The 24691-nt window shown below is 41.6% G+C and overlaps 1 protein-coding gene across 4 annotated transcripts; it reads left to right on the top strand.

Annotated features, from left to right (window-relative positions):
• The first annotated feature begins 15948 nt into the window (after positions 1 to 15948).
• Positions 15949 to 24691, top strand: AKAP17A (A-kinase anchoring protein 17A). Of its 4 annotated transcripts, none has more exons than XM_054206249.1 (5): positions 15949 to 16059; positions 16414 to 17630; positions 19763 to 19911; positions 21028 to 21268; positions 22767 to 24691. In XM_054206249.1, exons 2-5 carry the CDS (start codon positions 16869 to 16871, stop codon positions 23697 to 23699), a joined length of 2085 nt encoding a protein of 694 aa, XP_054062224.1. In that variant the 5' UTR covers positions 15949 to 16059; positions 16414 to 16868; the 3' UTR covers positions 23700 to 24691. The 4 variants fall into 4 exon arrangements, with proteins under 4 accessions (XP_054062224.1, XP_054062255.1, XP_054062244.1 ...); XM_054206280.1 differs by having other exon boundaries at positions 15968 to 16546; positions 16888 to 17630; XM_054206269.1 differs by having other exon boundaries at positions 15968 to 16178.

Below are 24691 nucleotides of genomic sequence, written 5' to 3' on the forward strand. Positions count from 1 at the left end.
TCTAAAACCTGGATTTAGCCTTGTATAACTCCAAATGCAATATAACAAATACCAATCACAGATTCACAAAACAAATAGGGCTGGATGGGGTCTTACGTGTTCATATCCTTTCCCTATGGCACAATCAGTTCAATTTCTGACATAAAAAGTTTATCTAACATCTTCTTAGAAAGAATGATAGGGAGTATAATGTCCTCAGGCAATTTGTTCAAGTGCCACCTTTAAATTAGATAAAAGAAAAAAACTTTCAGATGTGACTTTTCTTTACTCAGTCTGGAGCCTGGGACTCCTGGCTTACCCACCCTGAACACAGAGAATGAGCTCCTTCCTACGCAAACCCTCCGAACACTCCTCTTCTCCAGGCTAGACAAACTTAATCTCTTCAAACGACAACGACTGAACAAATACTAGCACAAACCAAACACTCCTGTCAGTCAAACAAACTGTGAAGAGAGTTACTTCTGCTCCTAATGACTTTATAAATTCGTCAGAAATAAATTATTTTCCTACCTGATTTTTTAACACCCATTGAATTTCTTCAGTCTTTTCTCACCAAATGCATTTCTGCTGCAAGATGCCAATAAAAACATGTGTTATACTGTAACACCTACTTCCCCTTTTCATTTCTTTTAATCACTGACAAAGCTATTTTAGAATATTTGCTAAAAGGATACATATTTTTTCCCCAATTCAAAAATCTATTTTTGGAAGATGAACCCATTACTCATGGAGCACTGTACGGCTGCTTCACTCACCTTGCATCACAAATGCTGGAGTCACCGCCAGAGGTATTTTTCCAGAATGGACATATGATTTTGCAGCTCTGACATTCCAATCTATATCTACTTTCTCTTTAAAGCAAGGAAAGCTGCAAAGAATTTCTTAAAATATTAAGTGCAATCCAAGTAGAAGATGAACACAAGTATGAGGGAAGCAGTATGTTTTGTCTCCATGTTACCAGCCTGGTCTGTCTCTCATTCACCCATAAGATTAATTTTCCATAGTGGAAAAAATAGGTAACCTGTTTCAATAGTGCTAGTTATTTGAGATTAGCCACATGAGGATATCCTAGACTGTACCAAGACTCATGCTCTGCAGCTGGTCAGACAGATGTCCAGTGCAAAGTGGCTCAAATACGACACAGAGCAGGGGTCTCCAAACTTCTTTGATCATGCACCCCTAACAGTAAAATATTTTTGAGCACACAACCCCAATATATGTATGTTTATTTATAAATAAGTTATATACATGTACTACTGTATTAATATATTATGTCCATTATTATAAAACCTACAAAAAATAGAAATGAGAAAGGATGAGATAAAGATGAAATAATTTTTCATTATTCATGTGCCCTAATGAATAACTTTTTTAAAAAATTATATTTTATTTATTAATGGTACAAATATATTTTCTTCCTGCACCCCAGTGGATAGTCTTGCACACTCCTTGGGGGTGTGCACCCTGCTTTGGAGACAACTGACATAGACATCCCATTAGGTAATGCCAACAGTGGCTTCAAGATCCTTAGCAGACCTCTGTTGTCCCTGTAAAATCCATTCCTATGCTAAGACTTCTATAGTTGTTTTCCTCTTTCATTAAACCAGAGGAAACTTGTCTGCATTAGCAGTAGTGCCCCATGCTAATCACATCAGGTAAGAACCACTCCTAACTGGTGCAAACGTCTGAGATTGGGAACGGGATGTCCTGTTCAAGGTCTAGCTGGGATGCTGAAAGAAATTATTACCTCAGCTATTCATTTGCTCCTTAGCAGATCGATCGTTTAACACGAGCTCCTCTAAGAGATCTTCATATATTAAGCAGTAGAAGATAGCAGCAAAATGGATTTGGGCAGTAATATACATAGCAGCTTTCACAGCATGAGTAAAAATGAAAAAAATTACATACGTCCAGCTTGGCTTTGGTCATGCTGATAGGAAATACAACAACCTGAAAGCATCAGAGGTGAGGAGATTCAGAAGTGAGAAGTAAGATGGGGCTTTCCAAGAAGTAGAAGTCAGAAAGTGTGATGGTTAAAACCCATAGTTATTCAGAGTTCTTTATACAGAATGGAAAACTCCATATTAGTTTTAGGTGTATTACTCCTAATAACAATTAGGAATACTTGCTAAAAATATTGGTAATACTAATAATTTGCCCTAATTAATTCATTTATGATTTAGTAAAAGAGGTGCTTTGCTTGGAGATATGCCCCTCTCTCTTTCAATGGGCTAGTGTGTATGCTACAGTGCCCATGCCTAGCGCTTTGAAGTTTAGTCTCTCAGCCTAAGTTACAATCAATTTTCCCTCTATTAGGCTGTTCTCCTGTTAGGGATCCTCCTGCTAGAGATCTTCAAGGTGAAACTTCAGTTTTTAATATTAATATTTATTTTCTTGCTTGGTCATTACCTATATAAGCTAAATTTTATACTACTGTTGCTATAAATTCTTAATGTATTGCCTGTATGTCATTAATCTTCACTTTCTTGTTTTTTCATAAGTCAGATACAGCTCTATTCACCTTTTCTTATGAGACCCTAGTTACTCTGGGGCGCGCTGCTTCAACTCTTGTGGTTTTTAGATTACAAATGAAGGTCATCAAAAAGAGCAACACACTCTATGTACAGAAACCTTCCTAAAAGACAATGATCTATACAGGCAATTGTCTTTGCTTTGGTGCAACATTAAAAATTGCAGTCAGTTTCCTGGACAGATAAGTGATGAGAAGGAGATGGAGAAAAAAAAAAAACCCAACAGGTAAGTTTTGTCTTTCTGCTGTTTCTCAGATCTACTTTAAACTATCATGCAATTTAATTAGAGTGATTCTGAATCTGGCAGCAGTGCAGAACCCAAAGTCACATAGAGAAGCATTGACCTCAATTGTTCCATATACGGTTTAAAGCGCTTTTTGTGTCAAGAGTTAGAAATGACCTTTTGCAGCGTTGGCTGCAGCAGACTAAAATGTAATACTTGCTCCCAGCTCCTGCACAGTTAAATAAGCTGGGCTGTGCATGAGGGCAGGCAGCAGAGGTGTAAACAACTGTCAATTTTTCCTGCCTCTGCCTGTGGTATTTAATCTCCAGCAGAGAAGCCAAACAGATAGGTGCCGCTGACAACATCTTAAACTGATGCAGCAACTTCTGGCTGATTCTGGCTGGGGAATTAGTTACCATCTGCCCACTGCCAGTAGAAGGCGTGGGGCAGGTGTCCCCATTGCCACCGATAAAATCAATTGGGTCAGCTGGGCTGGAGCTGGCTCACTGGTGTTTGCCTTCTGCGTGGGAGAGCGCACATTGGAACTGCTTCGCCAACAGATAAGCGGACATGGTTGTCTTTGACTACAGACTTGGTCTAAAACGAAATACCTGAATAAGAGATGAAGCCTATGTGAAAATAATTGAAAAACACTGTGTATGCAAATTAAAATTTCCCCAAGTACTTCTTGCAAGTAGCGGTGCACAGACTTAGACCTCAGCATCACACAGGCTGTAGAATTTCACCCACTGATTTATGCCTTGAGACAACAGACCTTTGAGAAAAGCATTCACAAAAAATTCTGCGTACTGGGAAATTTAGATGCTAAACCCAATTTTCTTTATCTTTTAAACTCATCAGTTTGAACAGCAGTAAACACTGTCACATTTCTGGTGCCTAGAGCCTGGACTGAAAGGTAGAGCTTGCCAGAAACCAAACACCTCAAGTTCTTAACAGTGGCAGTTGCTTCTGTGTTAAGAATATGCTGTTTTAACTATGTTGTAAAAATGCACCCTGACAAATTTGGTTGTGGGCTTGATTCCCTCCACACTGAGATGGGAAATGAGCTTAGGTTTCCCACCTCACCTGAAGCAGCCCATGAATTGTGAAGGTCCTGTGAGCCTCCCGCTGGAAGGATCTCAAGGAAAAAGGAAACTGCTTGATCCTTGGGAGAAAGAGCTTCCCTACTTGCCTCCTGCAGGCAGCTGAGATGAAGACCCAAAACCTGTACCTTACTTCAGTTTTGACTAGTTTAGGCTTCTTCCAACTGGCTTTTTAGAACCTCACCTAAGGTGTTTGACTCCCTCCATGCCCTGTATGCAGGAGTGCCCATATGGAGCAATGGCTTCACGCTTAAAATTTAAGTATCACGGTACTTAATTCATTTAGCCAGCATGGCTTTACACAGAAGTTTTGATAGGGAGGGAAATTTAATTTCAGTCTCTTGGACAAGCATTTCAACTATCAAATTGCTTTCTTCTGTGTACTGCAGAGAGTTACTATCAGCTGTTATGAAGTTGGACTTGGCAGGCCTCAGGAATTTATTCTTCAACGATACTACTTTACTCTCAAACTGATGTGCCATATCTCTAAACACACTGTTTCAGTAAGAAAATGCAAGAATGTCAGTGAAAGACAAGCAGAGCGCAAAAAGGGTGTCCTGAACTAAAAGTCAGGACAACTGCAAGCGCCTAAAACTTTATACTTTCCTGCAAGCTTGTGATCAGCAGAACTTGCTTAAAAACAGTCATGGTCCCTGATAAACTGTCACTATATCAGAGATTATTGTAGACCAAAGATGTTAAATATAAGGCAAGCTATAATAAATTCCTTGTCCCTTTGGCTGCTCTTCCTATCATGCCTATAATATTACTGCAAGCAGAACAGGAAAATGCAGGTTAAATAGAAAACTAATGAAAAAAGTTTTATTCCATTCACTTGTTGCAGAATCACCAGTTAGAAAAAATAGCTCACCTGCAGTGATGATGGGAGCCTTGCAGCCAGAATACTGGAAACTCACAGGATTTATATGAGTATCTAGACATTGGCAGAATAAGTAAATTCTACACAGAGATGGTGTCTCAGATTTTCCTGTGATGCGGGTCATGACAAACTACATTATACCACAAGCTGATGTCACTAGAACAGAGTTGTTAGCCTTATTTCTCCTTATTTTTACATTTTCTGCCACTTCCTGATAACACATAATTTCTTACTCAGTTTTTACAGCACTTACATCTTTCTTCATAGTTTTCTTCCATGATAAAGAGGACTAGCAATTAATGATTGATAGGCTTCAATGGATTTCTGACTGATTTCTCATGCTCTATCATCTATCTCATGCTCTATTTCAGGAAGAAATTCTTTACTGTGAGGGTGGTCGGACACTGGAACAGGTTGCCCAGAGAAGCTGTGGATGCCCCATCCCTGGAAGTGTTCAAGGCCAGGCTGGATGAGGCTTTGAGCAGCCTGGTATAGTGGAAGGTGTCCCTGCCCATGGCAGGGGGGTGGAAACTAGATGATATTTAGTGCCCCTTCCAACCCAAACCGTTCTGTGATTCTGTGATACAAATCTTGCAGAAATGCATTTATCTGTCACAGGGCATTTTTTTTAAATGTTAGATACGCTTTTTTTTTTTTCATTTTGATTATACAATTCAAAGTAAGATGCAAAAAAAATACATGCCTCTGCCTAGCATCTTTGAGGTCTACTCTGGTTGATAAAGTCAGTAAGAAACAGTGCTCAGATAGGAAAGTATTTTGCCCAAAGTCACGTGAGAGTCAGTTGCAAAACAAGGAACAAAATCAAAGCTGCTGCTTTAACCATAGAAATGAGCTATTTAGGAAACCCAGACTACAGTTTCTGTGTTCTTTGGACTTGTTACAGAAAGCTGTAAGTGAAACTGCAGAGATTTGAATCAGCAACGGTAGTAGTACAGAAGAAATTGAAAGGAAGAGCCTTTAAAAGATCTCAACAAAGAAACAGCTCACACTATGGGTACCAAGGACCACTGTACTCACCTGAAACGCATCCTACAATATGCTTTTTAAGCACATCAGTGATGACTTTTACACTAGATTTGTAATATGAGCTATTTTTCCCATAGTCTTTATTGAACATCAGCCACAGAAAGAAGGAAAGCAATTTGAAAACATAGAAAGGAAATGGAAGATAAGTTTTTCTTCTTGCAGAAAATTATGTTGCCTGATGTTGCAGTAGGAACACTACTACTGTTTAAAAGCAAATAAAAAAAAAACCGCACACCAAAACCAGATGATAACTAGTAACTATATTCTAGTCATTGGGATTTAGTAGCATGTGTAGGAACTATTTTATGTACAGAGACTTGGTAGAATACTACCTAATCTTTGCAGAATCATTTGCCACTTTCTGTAAATGTCCTTCCGTGTTGCATGATGCGTGGTGCCAGTGTCTTACTTTGAAATCTTCAAAAAATGCCACAAACTGACTCAGAATGAAAAACCTGCATTTCTTTCCTTTTGAAGTTGAGGTGGCCAATGTTAACTCAGACCCCACAGGCAGGCACACACCCTCACTGTGTTGTAGCACTTGAGCAGGGCCAGGCTGGGGACAGGTTCCTTCGATTGTTGAGTGATCATCAGACAAAACAAAGTGACAAACCAAATCTGAGATAAATCCAGGACATCCTTTCTCCATCTGTCCATTCATCTCTGGGTATTTCAAAGTGATTTTGCTCTGTGAGGAGGCCCCTGACCTCCTAAAATGTGACTGTGAATATCTGAGAGGACACAGCATCAAAGTGTTGTAGGAAAAATCAGACAGTTTACGGCAACTTCTTGGGGAGGTGGGGGTGGGAGGTGAAGTGACCCACCTTGATGAAATAGGATGACTCCCTGCAAGAGGTACGGATCTGCTATGGAATCCATCGACACACAAGCTACAAAGGACAGTTGGGAATGGGGAGGAGCTGCAAGAAACACTCTGGTGTTTGAGGGGGCTGTTTGGTACAAGCACTGGAGTCACAGGCCCAGATGAACTTGGACACACCTGTCCATACTATGGGTCACCAGCAGGTCTGGCTAATTAGGTGCTGTATCTTCCAGCAGCTCCCATGTCCAGCTGCAGGTTGATCACAGTATCAATGCTTGCAGTGGTCCCATGGGGATGTTTTTGCAGGCTGATGGAAGCTGTGCCAGCATGGATGCTGTACAAGATGCAGGTTACTCAGCAGCCTGGTGAACTTCTACCGTGAGCTCATCCTCTGCTGTGAATCAATTATAGAATCATAGAATGGTTCGGGCTGGAAGGGACCTTAAAGATCATCTAGTTCCAACCCCCCTGCCATGGGTAGGGACACCTCCCTCTACACCAGGCTGCTCAAAGCCCCATCCAACCTGGCCTTGAACACCTCCAGGGATGGGGAATCAACAGCTTCCCTAGGCAACCGGTTCCAGTGTCTCACCACCCTCCCAGTAAAGAATTTCTTCCTAATATCTAAACTAAATTTTCATTCTTTCAAAAACCTTTACCCCTCATCCTATCACTACACTCCCTGATGAAGAGTCCCTCCCATCTCTCCTGTAGGCCCCCTTCAGGTACTGGAAGGCCACTATAAGGTCTCCCCAGAGCCTTCTCTTCTCCAGGCTGAACAACCTCAAGTCTCTCAGCCTGCCTTCATAGGAGAGGTGCTCCAGCCCCCTGATCATCTTCATGGCCCTCTGCGGGACCCGTTCCAACAGGTCCATGTCCTTCTTATGTTGGGAACTCCAAAGCTGGACAAAGTACTCCAGTTGGGGTCCCCCAAAAGCAAAGTAGAGGGGCAGAATCACCTCCCTCAGCCTGTTGGCCACGCTTCTTTTGATGCGGCCCAGGATGCAGTTGGCTTTCTGGGCTGCAAGTGCAGACTGCCAGCTCATGTCGAGCTTCTCGTCCACCAACACCCCCAAGTCCTTCTCCTTAAGGCTGCTCTCAAGCCATTCTCCGCCCAACCTGTATTTGTGCTTGAATGCAGTCAAGCATCCTAGAAAAGAGAGGCAGGTTGCACATAAGAGGTGTACCTCTGACTCCAAGTCATCCTCCATGACAAGGCATTTACCTTGCCTTTCTGTATGTGAAAGTGAAGGGGAACTGTGAAAAAGAGGAGGCCCAGCAGGCAAGGTGGAAGCGGGGAGAGGCACTTCACCCCTTCCTAGCATTCCAGCTTCTGGTAAATGGTCAGCACCACTGTGGATCCTTCTCCTTCTTTGAGAAGATGCCACCACTCAATCCTCATCAGCAGCTTTGACCACCAGATTTAGAAAACTGTTGAATGCTGTTTTAACTTACCTCTCATGCGGAATCACCTATATGTGGGAAATATATCAAAGATCCTAATGGGAGTTGAAGAGAAAGTAGTCTATGAACTTGTTATCACAAATAAGCATTTAGCAGAGTCATTGCTTCATGCTGTTCTCAATAAAAGCTCAGAAGACATCTTCAGCTCACAATTTTCATCTAGTTCTCTGTAGAGCTTAAATAGAAGATTATCAGCACTTGTGAAACTCAGCAAATGGCCACCTTTTCTGACACAACTTATTTTGAGAACACTTACCAGAATCTTTATTTATCTATCTCAAATGCAAGGCTCGAGCCAGCAGTCAGGGAACAGCAAGACTGGGGTTTCTCCATGAGGCAAAAGGACCAAAGGTGTCTGCAGCGCTGATGGAGCAGCACCTTCACCAGTCAGGGCACTGTCCCACAGCACCCAAGCAGGGCCAGGCTGGTGACAGGGACAGGCTCCTCTGACTGCCTGGTGATCATCAGACAGGGCAAGATGCTAAGTCCAGCACAAGGTCAATCCATGAATCCAGACAGCAAGTTATGACTACTTATACCATGGCTCAGATGGGTAGAGGATCCACCTGTGAGGGATCCAGGTGATGCTGGTCAGTGCAGTTAATGCCTGCTGGTACACTCCAGGCCCTTGAAAAAGACCATCTGAATTTCTTAAATTCCTGTGTAAGGTTTTTCACTTGATGGCCAAAGCTGCATCGCATTTCTTTAGAGTCTTCACAGCAGCCTTTTATATAGACAGCATTGCTGATGGCTTCTCATGAGAAAGTATGCAGACCGAAAAATATGCAAGAAGCTTTGCCCCAAATTGAATGTCCCAGTTCTCCTATAACCCTTGACTGAATTTATCCTAACCCCTAAATTGCTTACAAAGAGACAAGTCGCACAGACTTGTATGTATTTTCACTCACGAATCCTGATTCTTCTCCTGCAAAATTTGCCTTCCCTAAAACTGTCCACTCTCAGGGTATGTAGCCTCAGTTACTACGTATTCCTTCCCATGATCTGGGGAGATCTGGGTTCCAGGTCTGAGAAGACCTGGAACAGGAAGGTGAATGAGGATCTTTGCAAGTTCTCATATCGTGGTGGCAAATCGATCTTCCATGCTACTTTGAGCATGGCCCAGTATAGATCTGCACTTCCAGCATCACATTTACCGGCCTGATCTGGCAGTTGCTAAAATCCAAGGGAGATATGAAACTATATCAAATAGCTATCACGGGATGAATGTCTGGAATTAACCCACAATTAGAAGACTGCTGCTGAAACACGTGGTCTGAACTCCGTCCAGGAGCGTGACGGAGGTTTTTCAGTTATAGGCAATTTAGGCTGCCTGATATCCACTGAGATGTGTTCAAGCAACAGTACCTGAATACCTGCTCGTTTGTGGCAAGTTCAACAATCTAATCTTTTGGGGAGCTTTCCGTCTCTGGCTGGAAGTTGATCGCTATCCAATATTAGCTATATGTGGGCACCTACATAACTTGAGTTTCGTTCTGACTACCAAGGCTTTTTTCATATCTTAACACTTCAGAAGCAGTCCCTCTACCTACTGACGTATCTGAGGAGAGAAGGGAGGAGAGTATTTACAAATTCATCCTAGGGTGAGTTGTCATCCCTTAGCACAGAACCACCAGAACACCAGAGGGTTTTCCCTACGCAAACTTGTGTGTCTCTGCTGGCTGCAGAGGGACCTTAGGGGGGAATCAGTTTGCATAGCATAGTTTGTATACATACATGTATGTGTGTGTATATAGAGACAAATGTATAGAGATAGATATAGAAGTATATACATATTATGGGCCAGAAACAAACTTTGATAAAACTTTGTTAGTGGTTTGGGACACCTGATGATTATTTCAGCTGTCTTAATCTGCATCTTAGTATAAACCCACTATATGGTCAACAGAAATGACTGTGTTTTTTAAGATACAAAGCTTAAAATGAATGAGCACTCGCAGCACTTTCTGAGACACATTGACATTATCTGTCGGTATGAAAAGGGCAGTGTTATGAGTGAATCAAATGTGATCTGGGTTGGTCATCTTGCCTTTGTTTAGCTTTTCAGATTTCACAATGAGACCCTGGAAAATGAGGAAGAAGGATTGCCAAGAGCAAAAAACAATAATAACAAAAACTCAGCACAGCATTCTGTCACCGATTCCCCTGATATCCCTGACGTGTGTGTTGAGAAGCAAGGCTGGGCTACAGGCATTGCTTATGAAACATGGAATTGATGCCACAGTCATTTATGCCAGATCTATCAAAATGTCTCTGGTCTTTCTGGATTACGTGAAATATAAGTGAGGAGGGCAGGCTGGACCTCCAGAGGGCATCTTGTCTGCTTAAAAGCTCTTCAGAAATTCATAGTTCTACAATTGTAATAACGCAGTTTCATGTCTTTTAAAAAACGTCTTTGGGGTATCAACAGTTGCCCTGGTACTGAATCTTGTGGAATTCTTCCCTTCGTCAAAAGAGAAAGATACTTCTGAGGAAGGTTACTGGTATTAACCCATTGCTCTTCTCTGCTTTAGAAATAGTTGAGGAGATACGCCAACTGCTCTTGCATTTCACTCCATAAATTGCTAAGAAAAATTTTGGACTTAAAACGATGAGGTGATTTTATGATTGATATCAATCTCTAACATATAATATTGTGCATGAAATACTTAATTTTCAAATGCTAATTTGAATCACATTCAAATATTTTCCCCTAAACAGTTAATGGAAAAAAAAGTTGGAAAAAATCTTGATCTTTTAGATTTGGACTTATTTTAAGTGATAGCTATTGAAATCTGTCACTATGTGAAAACATGTTATGGGTGCCTGTATAAAAGCTGAAATAATTAGTGATGCATCTGACAGCATGGTACTACAACTATTTAAAACACACATCTTGCTAGAGAGCACAGTACATGTCTTTGCAGTTTAAATCTAATTTTTATGTTTTATAGGCTACAGCACACTATGGTTTGACCAGACAGTTCATAAACCAGTACCGCTACAGATGCTAATTCCTCCTCGGTGAAAGCAAAAGCAGAAATTTTGCCATTTGTTTAGTTTAAGAGAGACGGCAGTGGGCACAGTGCACCGAGATAAATTAGTAAAAGGCCCTGCTCTGCATTGTGTGCTCCTAATCTGTGACAACAAGACCAATTTTCTGCCATTAGGATGAGTTAGGGAGCACGAAACTGTCTCTGTATATTGTCATATTCTACCGCTTTAAACAGAATACAGCAATTAGGCATGTGGAGAACCAGCCACAGGAAGTGATGATTAATTCCAGTTAATCGAAATTGCCCTGCATCAGTGCATATATTACTTCTAATGTTATGTATTCTTTCCAAGGTAGACAATCTGTCACACCCACACACTTCGCTGACACGCAGCATTCAGTTAGATAAAAAAACCCCAAAATTGAGTAGGGCTAATGAAAGGAAATTGAACGATTTGTGGAGCTGTTTCTTACCATGGGAAATAAATCAATATATTCCAGGTTCATTGCCCTGTTGCTGCTCACTTCAGGGATTAATTTTCCTTTGTGGGGAGAGGCTATTTAGAGTCTGAAAACAATATTGTAATGGTTCTTCAACAGTTACGCAACCTCTTCATCCGAGAGATTCTTCTGTGCTGCTGCCTCCACCTTCAAATACCATTCGTAAACTGATTGCACAGTGAATCATTTTGGTTTTCCTCAGTGTGAGAGAGAACAAAGAGATGACCCCCCTGAACAAAGAGATGTTCAGTGACAACAGAAAACAGAAATCACATTGAAAGTAACCACAGGGTGCCACATACTCTGTTTCTAAACAGATACTAGGAGTATTTCTGGATATTATATAGTAGAAAAGATTTAAATGAGCACAGGAGATAAATCATTCTCCAACAGATACAGCTAAGTTTTAAACTAAAAAGACTATTTTCTTCTCCTTCGCTGTGTTTTAGAGAGGAAGGAAGATGGAAGGAAAGGAAATGGAATTATACTTGATTGTTGTTTTATTTCATGTAAACACCCACGTAACATCTTGCATGCATTACCACAAATGACCACTAAGGTCGAGAAAATGGTGCGTTTCAGGAAGAGCAGAAAAAGTACACATACAAGACCATGCGTAGTTGGGAGAATTATATCCTCTCCCAAGAAAAGAAGAATGGTTTGTATTCTGGCATGAATACAAAAACTAGTATCTGCTGTTTATAGCCTATTTTAACTGTGTTTATGAATAGAACTATTATACATATGTAAATAACAAGCGCTCCCTCTAGTGAACTTCTGTGGGATTCAGTGTTGTAACTACTGAATGTACGGATGAGAAAGTTTATAGGCAGAAGTGATATCTTCTATTAGACTATCTGTTGAAGTCAGAACAAATGTACAAGCTTTTAGACATGCTACGTGTTTTTTAAGGTCCGTAGTGCAATGTATTTGTCAGAGTAGGGGAGAGACAATGTCTTACAGTAAAAAACAGATTTACATATACTGTTGCACTTGAATACTGCCCCTTACTAATGTTTACTTTGCCTTTTCATCCGGCCCCTTCCTGGTAGGTGTGATACCCTTGTTTTACTGACCTTCACTTCAGATTCTGAAACCCGAAGGGAGACATTTCATTTGCTCATTTAGGTATCTCACTACAGCGAAAAAACAATAATAAAAATGACACATCTTCCCAATGCAGAGGACTGCATTTGAGCAGAGACACTGTTTACCCTTGCCACACTGCAGTATTGATGCTTGATTACATCTTTTAAAAGTTACACACATTATCACTACTTCTTCTTGCCTGTATGTTTTACAATATTATTAAATGTAATGCTTGTGGCAGTTCTTTCAAGTATATCAGAAAAATAACCTATGAAAGCTGTCACGGTTGTGGCTGATGTCATGGCATGGGTAACCTCAATTCTGGCATTTTGTAACTTCTCAGAGCATTAATTTACTCTTCAAGTTTAAAAATACAGAATACTTATTTCTGGCACGGTCTCTGGGGTGGGGCTATCATTGTGCACAGGATTCAAAATCTTTGCCACACACAGTGCCTCACTGCGCTGCTACTGAAACTCTCTGGGACGTAACTAGATCCGCTTTATGCGCTCCCACGTGCAGGTTCGTAGGAGAAGGTGTTGCGTACTATGCAGGGGCTCTCAGACTATAACGCACGAACCATTTCAAACAGTTGTGTGGTAGCAGCAGTTCCTGATTCTGCCTTTCCACTAGTATTAACTAAACCATAAAAGAAACAGAGTAGGGCCAGCAGTTACCAGCATCTGTGCTGCGAAGCAGCGCCTCTGCACAACAGCTGCCTGACTGATGGCGACCTCCTGCGCAGCTTTCATTGATGCTTCAAAATCAGTATTTCCACACAGCGGTTAGCATGAGCCTGCTGCTGAATGTTACTGCAGTCCCAGTTTCTCAAGGGGTGGGAGTTTATCCAAGGTGGGACTTGGGTTTAAAACACTGGAGCAGGGGCTGGAAGGTGCTGTAGTGGGTGGGTCACTGGGTGCGGGCAGGAGGCTGGCAGCAGCAGGAACAGCTCGTAGGCTAGGGATGAGCAGCAGGAAATTGAGAGAGGTAGGCGGGGACATGCAACTACAGTCCCAGTGTTGAAATCGGGGTTCTCTGAGAATGTAGGAGCACATCTGTGGAGGGTGGTGGTGCAGGGAACAGATGCAGGCCTTCTTCTGTGCGTATGTTAGGCAATCGTTCGCAAAGCTAGTATGCCCACAGAAGGCACAGACAACTTTTATACATTTAACTTATTGGCAAAAAACTTCATTGATTAATTAGCTATTGTTCAAGATATTACGTAACTACAAACTACAGCACATGTGCTAATTAATTCCCGGTCATTACACAAATGCAGTCTAACATTAGCATATGTCCTGGTTTGAGGTAAAACAGAACCGATTTTCTTTTCAGTAATTTTACTTTTCGGCTAAGCCTCTTCTAACTAACTAACTCTATGAAATTAACAGCATATTCTTCAGACAGCATCTGCTACCAGAGTGATAAGGTCTGATGTTTATAATTAACACCAAGGAATGGTGCGCAGAGAGGCTCTTGCTTATACTTATCACTATAACAACAAAGGTCAGCTCACTTTGCTATGGGCCATGTTGGGGTGTTGGAAGCGGAAGAGTGTAGAGGAGTCCCACCTGCAGGGAGGAGCGGACAGGACAGGTGACCCAAAACTGACCAACGGGGTGTTCCATCCTATCTGCCCCATGCTCAATATAAAAGCTGAGGGATCAATGGAGTCAACGTCTTTCTTCAATGGCCGGCGTCCAAGGAGGACCCTGTCTGTTCGTCTGCCTTTGATCCCAATCCATGTGTTCCTGACTCCAGATCTGGAATACAGCTCCTGTCCATCACTGAGTCCAGTCTGGGACTTTCCCGGTGCCTGCTGGTGACGTGATTGTCATCTTGGGAGCTTGATACGGTTTTGTATATATTGTGTCATTATTTTCTTATTAATGTTGCTATGTTTTCTTTTTATTATTTTTTATTAATATTTCATTAAATTAGCTTAGTTTCTTTTTCAACCCAGAAATTCTCTCTTCCTCTCATTCTCTCTCCTCTTCTCTAAAGGGAGAGAGGTCAAATAAAGCATCTGCCATTCATTCAGTGGCCAGTCCAGCCCAAAGCACAACAGCATATCAGATCTCTTCCCAGAAGTGTGCTAATTAGGCTTAGGTTACTTTAGGTTGATGGAGACAGGTAAAGTTGGCACTCGCTCCCTTCCAATCTATCTTCTATTGTTATAATTAATTATTCTGCCTACGTCCTAATTTTGTAGTTAAACACTCTGTCTACCTTCTTATCTTATAGCTAAATGCTCTGCCTGTTTTCTGTTACAGTTAATTACTCTGTGACCCCACATCCATCCGTCCTCCCGTGTACTTGTCCATCCATGGACACACTCATCCATCCATCCACAGGCTTATCCACCCATGCCACCACAAGGCGACAGTGCAGTCATGTTTCCTGTAGGTCATGTGCTGTATTTTCTAGACCCGTGTATATAGCTTGGATATCTTATGGCATATTGCATAGCACTAGTCACTCATGTTTATGCAACTAAATTACGTCTTTTTGATCTGAGCCATTCTTTCGTAAATACAGAGTTTGGGGGTTTTTTTCCAAAAAACGCGTGAACTGTTGGAAATGTGCGGTAAGCAGCAAGTTGGAGGCTATCTTCCTGGGTAGCTGGTGACTGCAGAGGCTCTGCTGCCCAGGCGTGGGGTGGCTTTGGGCAGGGTGAGACCTTATCGCTCTCTACAACTACCCGAAAGGAGGCTGTAGCTAGGTGGGGGTCGGTCTCCTCCCCCAAGTAACAAGCGATAGGACAAGAGGAAATGGCCTCAAGTTGTGCCAGGAGAGGTTTAGATTGGATATTCGGAAAAATTCCTTCACTGAAAGGGTTGTCAAGCATTGGAACAGGCTGCCCAGGGAAGTGGTTGAGTCGCCACCCCCGGAGGTACTTAAAAGACGTGTGGACGCGGTGCTGAGTGACACGGTTTAGTGGCAACTTGGCAGTGCCAGGTTAACGGTTGGACTCGATAATCTTGAAGGTCTTTTCCAACCAAAACGATTCCATGATTTCGTACCCGCATGCCCCAGCCTGTTGGAAGCAAACGGTGAAAATCACCTTACAGGGAAAGAGGCCTGTTCACACACGCCGGCTGCCAGCGCGCTGACCGTCCTGTCCAGCATAAATCCTCGTGGGACGGCAAAAAAAGCAGAGACCTCCATCCCGCCGCCCACCGCGCAGCCGCCACCGCGGGGTCGAGCCCCCGCCCCTCTCCCGCCCCGCCGCCAGGCGGCGCCCTCCCGACGCTGCCATAGAGAGAGCGGGCGCGCGCCCCGCCCCGTGCCGGCCCGGGACACTTCCGCCACGCGGAAGCGGAAGCGGCCCCGGCGGCGCGCGGAGAGGCAGGGGCCGGGGCCGGCGGTTGTTGCCTGTGGGGCCGAGCCGCCCTGCCGGCTGCGGGTGAGGCGGGCGCCGGGAGGATCCCTTCGGCAGGAGGAGAAGCGTGGGGAGGCTGGCGGGGCGTCGCTGGTCTCCGGCGGCCGGGGAACGCGTAGGGGAGCTGGCGGTGGAGGGTGCGGGTAACCCGGCCCGGCCCGGCCCGCTGTGGGCCTTCCCCGCTGGCGTCTTCCCGGGGTCTCTCCCCGCCGCCCGGGCTCCTCCCGTGCGGGTCAGCCGCCGGCCTTCCCGGGGGCGGGTCGTGGTCGCTGGCTCCCGCGCGGCTCGGGGCGCTCCCCCGCCTCGTATTGATGAGGAGGGAGGGCGGCGGGGCTTCTGGCTTTTAAATTAACACAGGGCGGTTTTCTCTCGTTACAGACGTCTTCCAAGTCTTTCCGCTGGAAAACGTGGGGTTCGCCTCGGCGCTAGCCTGCTGGGGTTCGCTGCTTGTTAAGTAGACTTCAAAGCGGTGTGACATCGCTCTGCCAGTCCTTTCCTTCCGTAAAAAAGGGTAGCTGCTTTCTGAGCCATCACATACCAACTTCATGTATTCCTAAGATTGTCATCAGCTTCTTGGGTTTTTTTCTGAGGCCTTACTGAGGTTTAATTACTTATAGGCTATGGTGGTTATAAAGTAATTTAAGATGTTTGTACTACGTGATTTTAATTTTCTAATTGACTCTTGTATTAAGAGAGATTGTTTTAACTTGGGAATGGTTAAATGGCCAAAGAATTCAGTTATTTGTGGATAAGGGCTATTTTATTTGACTACTGTTGGCCTGCGACTTAAACTTGCATCTTTTATTTTTTTTATCCTATGCTTTTTCTGTGTTATGGCTGCTGCAACAATAGTTCACGATACATCAGAAGCTGTAGAGCTCTGTGCTCCCTGTGGGTTGTATCTTAAACCCATTACAAAAATGACCATCAGTGTGGCACTTCCTCAGCTGAAACAACCGGGAAAATCCATTTCGAACTGGGAAGTGATGGAAAGATTGAAAGGGATGGTGCAAACTCATCAGTTTTCCACTCTGCGGATTTCTAAAAGCACAATGGATTTCATCCGGTTTGAAGGAGAGGTTGAAAACAAAAGTTTGGTTAAGTCTTTTCTGGCGTGCCTTGATGGCAAAACAATAAAGCTGAGTGGCTTCTCAGACATTTTAAAAGTCCGTGCTGCGGAATATAAGATTGACTTCCCTACCAGACATGACTGGGACTCGTTTTTCCGTGATGCAAAAGATATGAATGAAACTTTGCCAGGGGAAAGGCCAGATACTATTCACTTAGAGGGCTTACCTTGTAAGTGGTTTGCAGCAAAGGACTCTGGCTCAGAAAAGCCAAGTGAAGAAGTCCTTATAAAAGTTTTCCAGAAATTTGGAGAAATACGTAATGTGGACATACCCATGCTGGACCCTTACAGAGAAGAAATGACTGGCAGAAATTTCCACACTTTCAGTTTTGGAGGCCATTTAAATTTTGAGGCTTATGTTCAATATCGGGAGTATGCAGGTTTCATTAAGGCCATGAATGCCCTGCGAGGGATGAAGCTGATGTATAAAGGCGATGATGGCAAAGCAGTGGCTTGCAATATAAAGGTAAGAACCTGGGCTTTTTTTGTGGGAAACCATGTGAAAGACCAAATACAGATAAATGTTATTTCCCTAGTGCTTCAAACCTACATCTATGTACTGTAGTGATGACAACAGGTGATATTAACAGCACTAATGTAGTTTTATGGAACAGCCATAATAGAATTTTTGAAGGAAAACGATGGAAGAGAAATGTAGTCTTAGACTACGTGAATAAAGTGGATGCACTTTGCTTTTTTTTTTTTTTTTTTAACAAGACAGTTCTAGAAAAAAGAACCACTTGGTGGAAGGACCAAGTATATGAATGTAACCTGCTAAGTAGTTTTTAGACAGAAATATGTACTTATAAATCTTGTCATTTCATTTAAAATTCTAATTCTGAACAAGTTCAGACATATTTCACCAGAAGGCTGACTTTAAAGTGCATTGTTTTCTCTTGTGTTCGCTACAAATAGAAATTTTGGGGGTGAATTTCACAGCCTCTGTATTTGGTTCCAGCATTGATAATGCGGTCTACCACACGTGTCAGAACTGGAGTTTAATAGCATGTGGTCTGTACAGCCTGGGGAATACACAGTTAATCATTAGTGTACTTCACATACAGAAAGGTACCACAAAAATGTAAATGGCAATGTTAATCTGTAGCAGTTTGCTGTGGATGCAGTGTGCTTAATTCATAATATTTACATACTGAGTTTTCCACATTTTTTTTTCTGTAACCTCATTGGCTTAGAAAATATAACTGACAGGAGAGAACAAGACTGGCTGTTCAGATCTATCTATGAAAGCATGACCTGAAGAAAACTTATGTATCGGTTGAGTGAAATGTTTGCAGATGTATTTCAGTATGCTCAATAGTCATTCATCAAATCAGAAAGCGTATTTCAGGAAAAAGCTTTGAGTATTTCTCTGTGTAATGCGGAAACATGCAAATATTTATTCAAGTTTTAGTTTAGTCGGTGTAAGTAAAATACTGTAATCTTTTATGTTGTTATCTAAGTTTGTCAGTTGGAGCATAGAAACTGTTTGTACCTTGACTCTCAAGGTTTTCAAGGGGATGTGAAATTCAAACTGTCACTTACATGCAGGGGATCAGGGTTCCCAAATTTAGTTTGGCTGTGCAAGAGGAAGCATGCCTTCCTGGCAGCTGCCCTGGGGATTGATAGGAAAGAGAGAGGGCTGTGTTTGTAACTGAGCTGTCAGGATAGATCTCCTTCATAGAAGGTCACAGCACCTTGTCTGTTTCCACCTGTCTGTCCTTTTAGCCTGCTAGTAAAACACGATTTTACATTCAGCCTGGGTGAATTAAACTGCAGAGTATGTCCTTCTTGTTCTCTGCCCCATGGTTCACAACCATGGGCCTGCGGGAACGTGTTATGGACCCCTGCCTGCCTGCACAGGCATTGGTATCTAGAATGGGAGATTAGGATACCAGGGCTGTGATCTCTGCTGGTGGTCTATTCCAGCGCGCAGCTGGACACGGCCAGGGGGTGCCCATATGTCTTGGAAGCTGAGTATTTTCCCAGGTCTCGTTGCTCAGATGTGTGTAATTTCCCTTTCTCTTGTGTTCCCTGTCTCAAACTTGGAGCTTCAGCCCAGTGTACCTCAGTTTGGGAATCTTGATCTTAGAATTAGTGAGGATGCACTTCCTTAAACCAGGTGCTGAATGTTGCAGAACTGTTTCTTCTGCTGAACTTAAGGATCACAGTGTTAGAAAGGAAGGCCTTTGTTAAGGCCCATTTCTGCCTAATGCTGTACAGTCCCTAATAGCATACGTGAGTTGAAAGAGTTCTGTATGTTCCTGTTCTGACAGTTTGAAAACATTGGACAGGCAGGGCCTAAACTATGCTAGGGTTTACTTCTGGATGTCAGACACACAGTAAAGTGTAAACTGGTACCTGACTGTGCTAGTGTGCAGGCATTTAGTTCCCAGTTATCTGGTTATAGTACTCTAGTACTTCCTCTGGGCACATAGAGAAGTTCCATTTGTTTTGGAAAAGGCTTTGTATTTCTGATTGTACTTACGCTGTGGTTTGGATACCATTGTGGTATGTTAAAATTGTTTGTGATTGTGTCAGTTGTTGGAGATATTTTTTTTTTAGTCAACTTAAAACTGTTTTCAATTGTATCCTGTAAAGGTTTCTTTTGACTCAACAAAACACCTTAGTGATGCATCAATTAAGAAGCGTCAGCTTGAAAGGCAAAAGCTTCAAGAGCTTGAAAAACAGAGAGAAGAACAAAAACGTAAAGAGAAAGAAGCTGAGGAAAAACAAAAAGAGGAAGAAAGGTATTTATTGTTTAATTTCTCAGTTATATGTTTAAGAATCAGGCATAATAAACCTGTATTTACTTCTTCATACCAGCTTCAATAGATAGAAAATAACTAAACACAAGTTTAGTTTCAAAGTTCAACTCCTGTAGCTAAAGTGAAGCACTCAAAATGCTGTGGTCCTTTTCAGGAAGTAGGATTCAGGGCTTGAGGTTTGGAGATGAGTGTTTTACACCTTCAGTTTTGGTTTTTTTTGGTTGAACTGTAATTCCAAGAGCTGGGAATGGAACATTGTAATGGAGCATTTTAAATGGAGAATAGAAAATTTTGCACTAGTTATACTAGTAAGTCACTTCGATATTATAAAGCTTGTTCATTCTTAACATCAGTATTTTTCCAGGAAAGGGATGGGATACAAGCATATCTTAACAGTGACATTTTAAGAAAATGTATATAGGTGCAAATGTCATAAGACGGCTATTCAGAATATAAAAGTGAATGGAGCAAATTGTTTCAGAGATTGTATGATGTCCAGTTGCCTTCTTGTGTAAAAATTCTTCGTGCTTAAATGTTTAGATATTAAACAGTTTCTGAAACTATAAGGTTATTTAGACTATCTCTAATGTTTACGTTCAGTTCAAGATACTAAATCTGCAAAATATTAAATTTCCTAAAAATTGTGCCATTAGACACCTGATCTCAGAAACCCTTGGCCTTTTAGCTAAGCCATCGTTTTGTCCTAATGACTGAAATAAAAGCCACCAACCCCTGCACATATTAGTTCACTTGGTAATTTTCTTCTCACTATGATGATTGACTGCCCAGCTGCCTGATGCATTGTTATGGTGTCTGGCCGAATTGGTTTAAAGGTTTAAAAAAAAAAAAAATTGTTGCAGCCATGTTTTGGTTTTGGATTTCAACTTGTTTTCAAATATTGACAGGCTAATGATTGTTTGCTTTACAACTAATGGTTAAAATGTTCAATGTTTTCTACTTCTGTTTTTCAATAACCAATAAGACTTACTTAGAAACAAATTTACTCAAAGTAAAAAAAAAAAAAATTTTACATAGACTAGAAGTCTAAAATTGTACCTGTCCTAGATAAGGTAAAAATATTAATTTCTTTTTTTTTAGGAAGCAGAGAGAGCTTGAAGAATATGAGAGAGAGAGAAAAAGAGAAGAAAAGTTGCGCAAGAGAGAACAGAAACAGAAAGATCGTGAAGTTCGACGAAACAAAAAACAACTTGAAAAGCTTCAAGCTGAAGAACAGAAAAAACTGCAAGAGAAGATAAAGTTAGAAGAAAGGAAGCTCCTATTAGCTCAGAGAAATCTTCAGTCAATTAGACTAATTGCAGAACTGCTAAGCAGGGCAAAGGTAACTTCAATATTTATTTCAGAAGCTAATGAAGAGCCATCAGAGCCCTGTACTGATTTGAGAGGGTGTGGAGATCAGTGTTCATTAACAACAGATTTAGTACCTCTCCAGACGCTAATTTTTGGTCCTTAGACCAAAAATTAAAAAAAAGTGCAATGAAACAGTGTTTCTTCCTCGGTAAAATACACACATATAGGTAAATGGAAGAGTGAACTTGAAGCCCTGAATAGCGTTTTTTACCTGTAAACTAGTTGGCAGGCTTGCTCTTAAGTCCAGTAAAAGAATGTGTAAGCATGATAAAGTGAAGTAAACACAGAGGGTAAGATGCAAGACTCCTTATTTCTAATGCCATTTTTGATGCTCTTTCCCTTCTGGCTTTCAGCAATTCCATTAACTATTCTTTGCAGTTTCAGAGAATAAGCTTTCATTATTTGATGTTTGAAAATGTACGAAATGATTTCTCTGTAGGAAAAGTACCGTCAGCTTAAGGTTTTCAAATGTTAGATCTTGTCTCTCTAGCAATATTTATATTTTTCACTGAAACAGGATGTCATTTGCTTAAGACTTGGATAAAGTCACATTAGGGTGTAACATAATGTATGTTAAGTATTTTCTGTAGAAATGAAAAACTGTGTGGCAAAGCAGTTTGCCACTGCACAACAAACACAGTTTGTTGTTTTGTTTTGTTTTTTCCCCTGATGCCAGTGTACATTAGGAGTGTTTTTGAAGTCATGCAGTGCTATGTAGTGAGTATGTATGCTAGGAAAAGGGAGCAATACTTCTTGCAGGCTTTGTCACTTTGCAGCTGTGAAATAGAAAGGTTGTCTTATAAAACAGGACAGTAAGTTTCTTTCACTCCCAGAATTTTGACGTCTACACTAAGCTGTTTGTCTGGGTCAGAATTAAAAAAAAAAAACTTTGAATCTTTTTTTTCAGTATCATGACAAAGTGCTTGACAAAATGAGAATCAGTTTCTACATAATATGCGTGGTTTTAATTATTTGCTGTTTTTTATGGACTCATTGCAAAGTCTTCTATGAATCATAGATTGCAATTATCTAAGAGAAATTAATATTTTAATTTTGAGTCCAACTTGAAATGTTGACCTTGATAAATGTATTTTAATAGCTCAAATTTCACATGTTGTTCTAGCTTGCGTGTTACTCTCGTATTAAGGAGACATAAAGACCAAGCTTTGGTTTTGCCTTGTGAAACAGCTAGGAGAAATTAACACTCAAAAGAATTTGTGGATTAAGACTAATGTTTCACCTTACAAGAGTTGTCTGTTAGTGGGGCTTTTTGGTTGGTTTTGACTTTTTTTTTTTTTTTTCCTTCAAGAGGGAAGCAACTGTCTTATTTTGGGATGGTTAAGTTCTGTTTGTTAGACTTCATTTTCTTGCCATATTGCTGCTTTTGTGTTATGGTATAACTTGGAAGCATGAGCTGGTCTATATATATCTTCTTGTTTACTCTTACCTTCCCTTTGACTATCTTTCAGACAGTAAAGCTTTTGGAGCAAGAACATAATGAAGAAAAGATTCGTCTTCAGCAGCTAGAGGAGAGACGAAGGCTCCAGGAGGCTGAGCTCAAACGTGTGGAAGAGGAAAAAGAGAGAGCACTGGGGTTGCAGAGAAAAGAAAAGGAACTGAGGGTGAAACTACTGAACAATCTTCTGAGCAAGAAAATGGATGCAGTTAATCAAAACAAAGAAGAAACAGAAACATCTCAGCCTGACGTACTGAAAACCCCTAGTGGTGTTCCGCACACTGTGTCATCCAGCTGCATCACTTCTACCTCAGGACAGGCTGTTACAGGCAAACTGCCTCCCGACTCTCAAAGGGAAATACCATCCCCTGAGAGTGTAAACGCTCAATGCAAGTACTTGAATGGCAGCATTCATGACAAAGTTAATGTCAAAGAAAGTCAGAAACTTCATACCACAAACTCTGAGAGGTGTTCTGAGAAAAGAAGTTCAGGGGTACTTTCATGTATTCCCACCAATAACCAGCAGCAGAAGAACCTCTCTAGCTATGACCAGAATACCTGCAGGAAGGACTCACACTATGAGCAGCGCAAACGTAGCACAGAGCCGAGGAGAAGAAAGAGCCGTTCATGTAGCAGCATAAACACTGATGAGAGTAAGGGTAAACGAGAGAGGAGCAGGCACAGGAGAGATGTGAGTTATCTGGATGAAAAGCGCAGGAAAGAAAGGAGGTATTATAGACACTCGAGCAGAAGTTACAGTCCTCGTCGAAGCCATAGTCCTCGTCGTAGAAGTGTAAGCCCCAGACGTTCACGTTACAGAAGAACGCGGAGCATTGAACGTAAACGAGACAGAAGAGAAAGAAGTCGCAGTCGCAGAAGTGCAAGCAGGAGACAAAGGCACCGGAGGAGATCACTGAGTAAGCACAGGAGTACTTGGAGTGGGTAGTGGAGGCTTTGGCTCCTTGGAAAGGCTGTGGTTGGACAAAAGGGCCAGAAGGTTGTAAACAAGACCTCACTGGTGTGACTGCTATAGACAACACGTTTGTTTCAACCAATGCTTAACTTGCCTCTGGTCTCTGAAATCAAGAAAATAGATGTCTGATTTTTTTTTTTAATCTTCCTTTGTGCTTTGTTGTCTCTTTCTAGGTTTCTGCCACAATGTAGGTATAACCACCTGTGCTTGCGCTCGAGTTCCTACAGTGCTAAAACCCAACCTGTTTTCCTGATTTTCAGTTTTCTAAACCTTAATTTTAGTTGGTTTAGTTTTTATCTCTGTATCACCCAATTTGGCTTGAGAAGTACATGGGAACATCTGGAACTCCAAACGTGACAAGCTATTATGTACAGATTTGATTTTAAATGCTTTTTGGTGCATTCAATGAAATCACATTTAACAAAGTAGAATTATTGCTGATTGAGATGTATAGCAGGACTTTCGTATAATTCTTAAAACTTATTATAAAGATATGCAGGATATCTTTTAAACTGCTATGATTCCTTCATATGTCTGTATGGTGCCAACCTTTGTGGCCCAACTTATTCTGGCATGTAATGCCACTTGTGTAATAATACTTTCCATGTAAGAGAGGTGCACTGATGTGGGAAGTAAGAAGCAGTGGTAAAATGGTTGAAAAGTTGTTCTGTTATTTTGTTGACATATTTGGCATTGTAATTATTACTTCAGGTGGCATGGAGCTACTTGAAATATTTTTTCAGGTACAGAGGTAGCCATTGTCTTTTGAAAAAGGGGCCTTGTTGCTAAATTATTTTTACTTGTGGTGTTGGAAAGTAAGGCTGCAGTGTCTCTTCTTAAATCCATTTAAGAATGCTTTTGCTTCTAAAATGCAGCTCAGGAATATTAAAAGCTATAACATTACCATGAAAGAGTTTATTTTGCCTTTTTATGGTAAAATTAAAAAGAAAACTGTTTCCAGTGAA

Source organism: Rissa tridactyla, chromosome 1 (genome assembly GCF_028500815.1).
Source record: "Rissa tridactyla isolate bRisTri1 chromosome 1, bRisTri1.patW.cur.20221130, whole genome shotgun sequence".
Classification (NCBI taxonomy): Eukaryota; Metazoa; Chordata; class Aves; order Charadriiformes; family Laridae; genus Rissa; species Rissa tridactyla.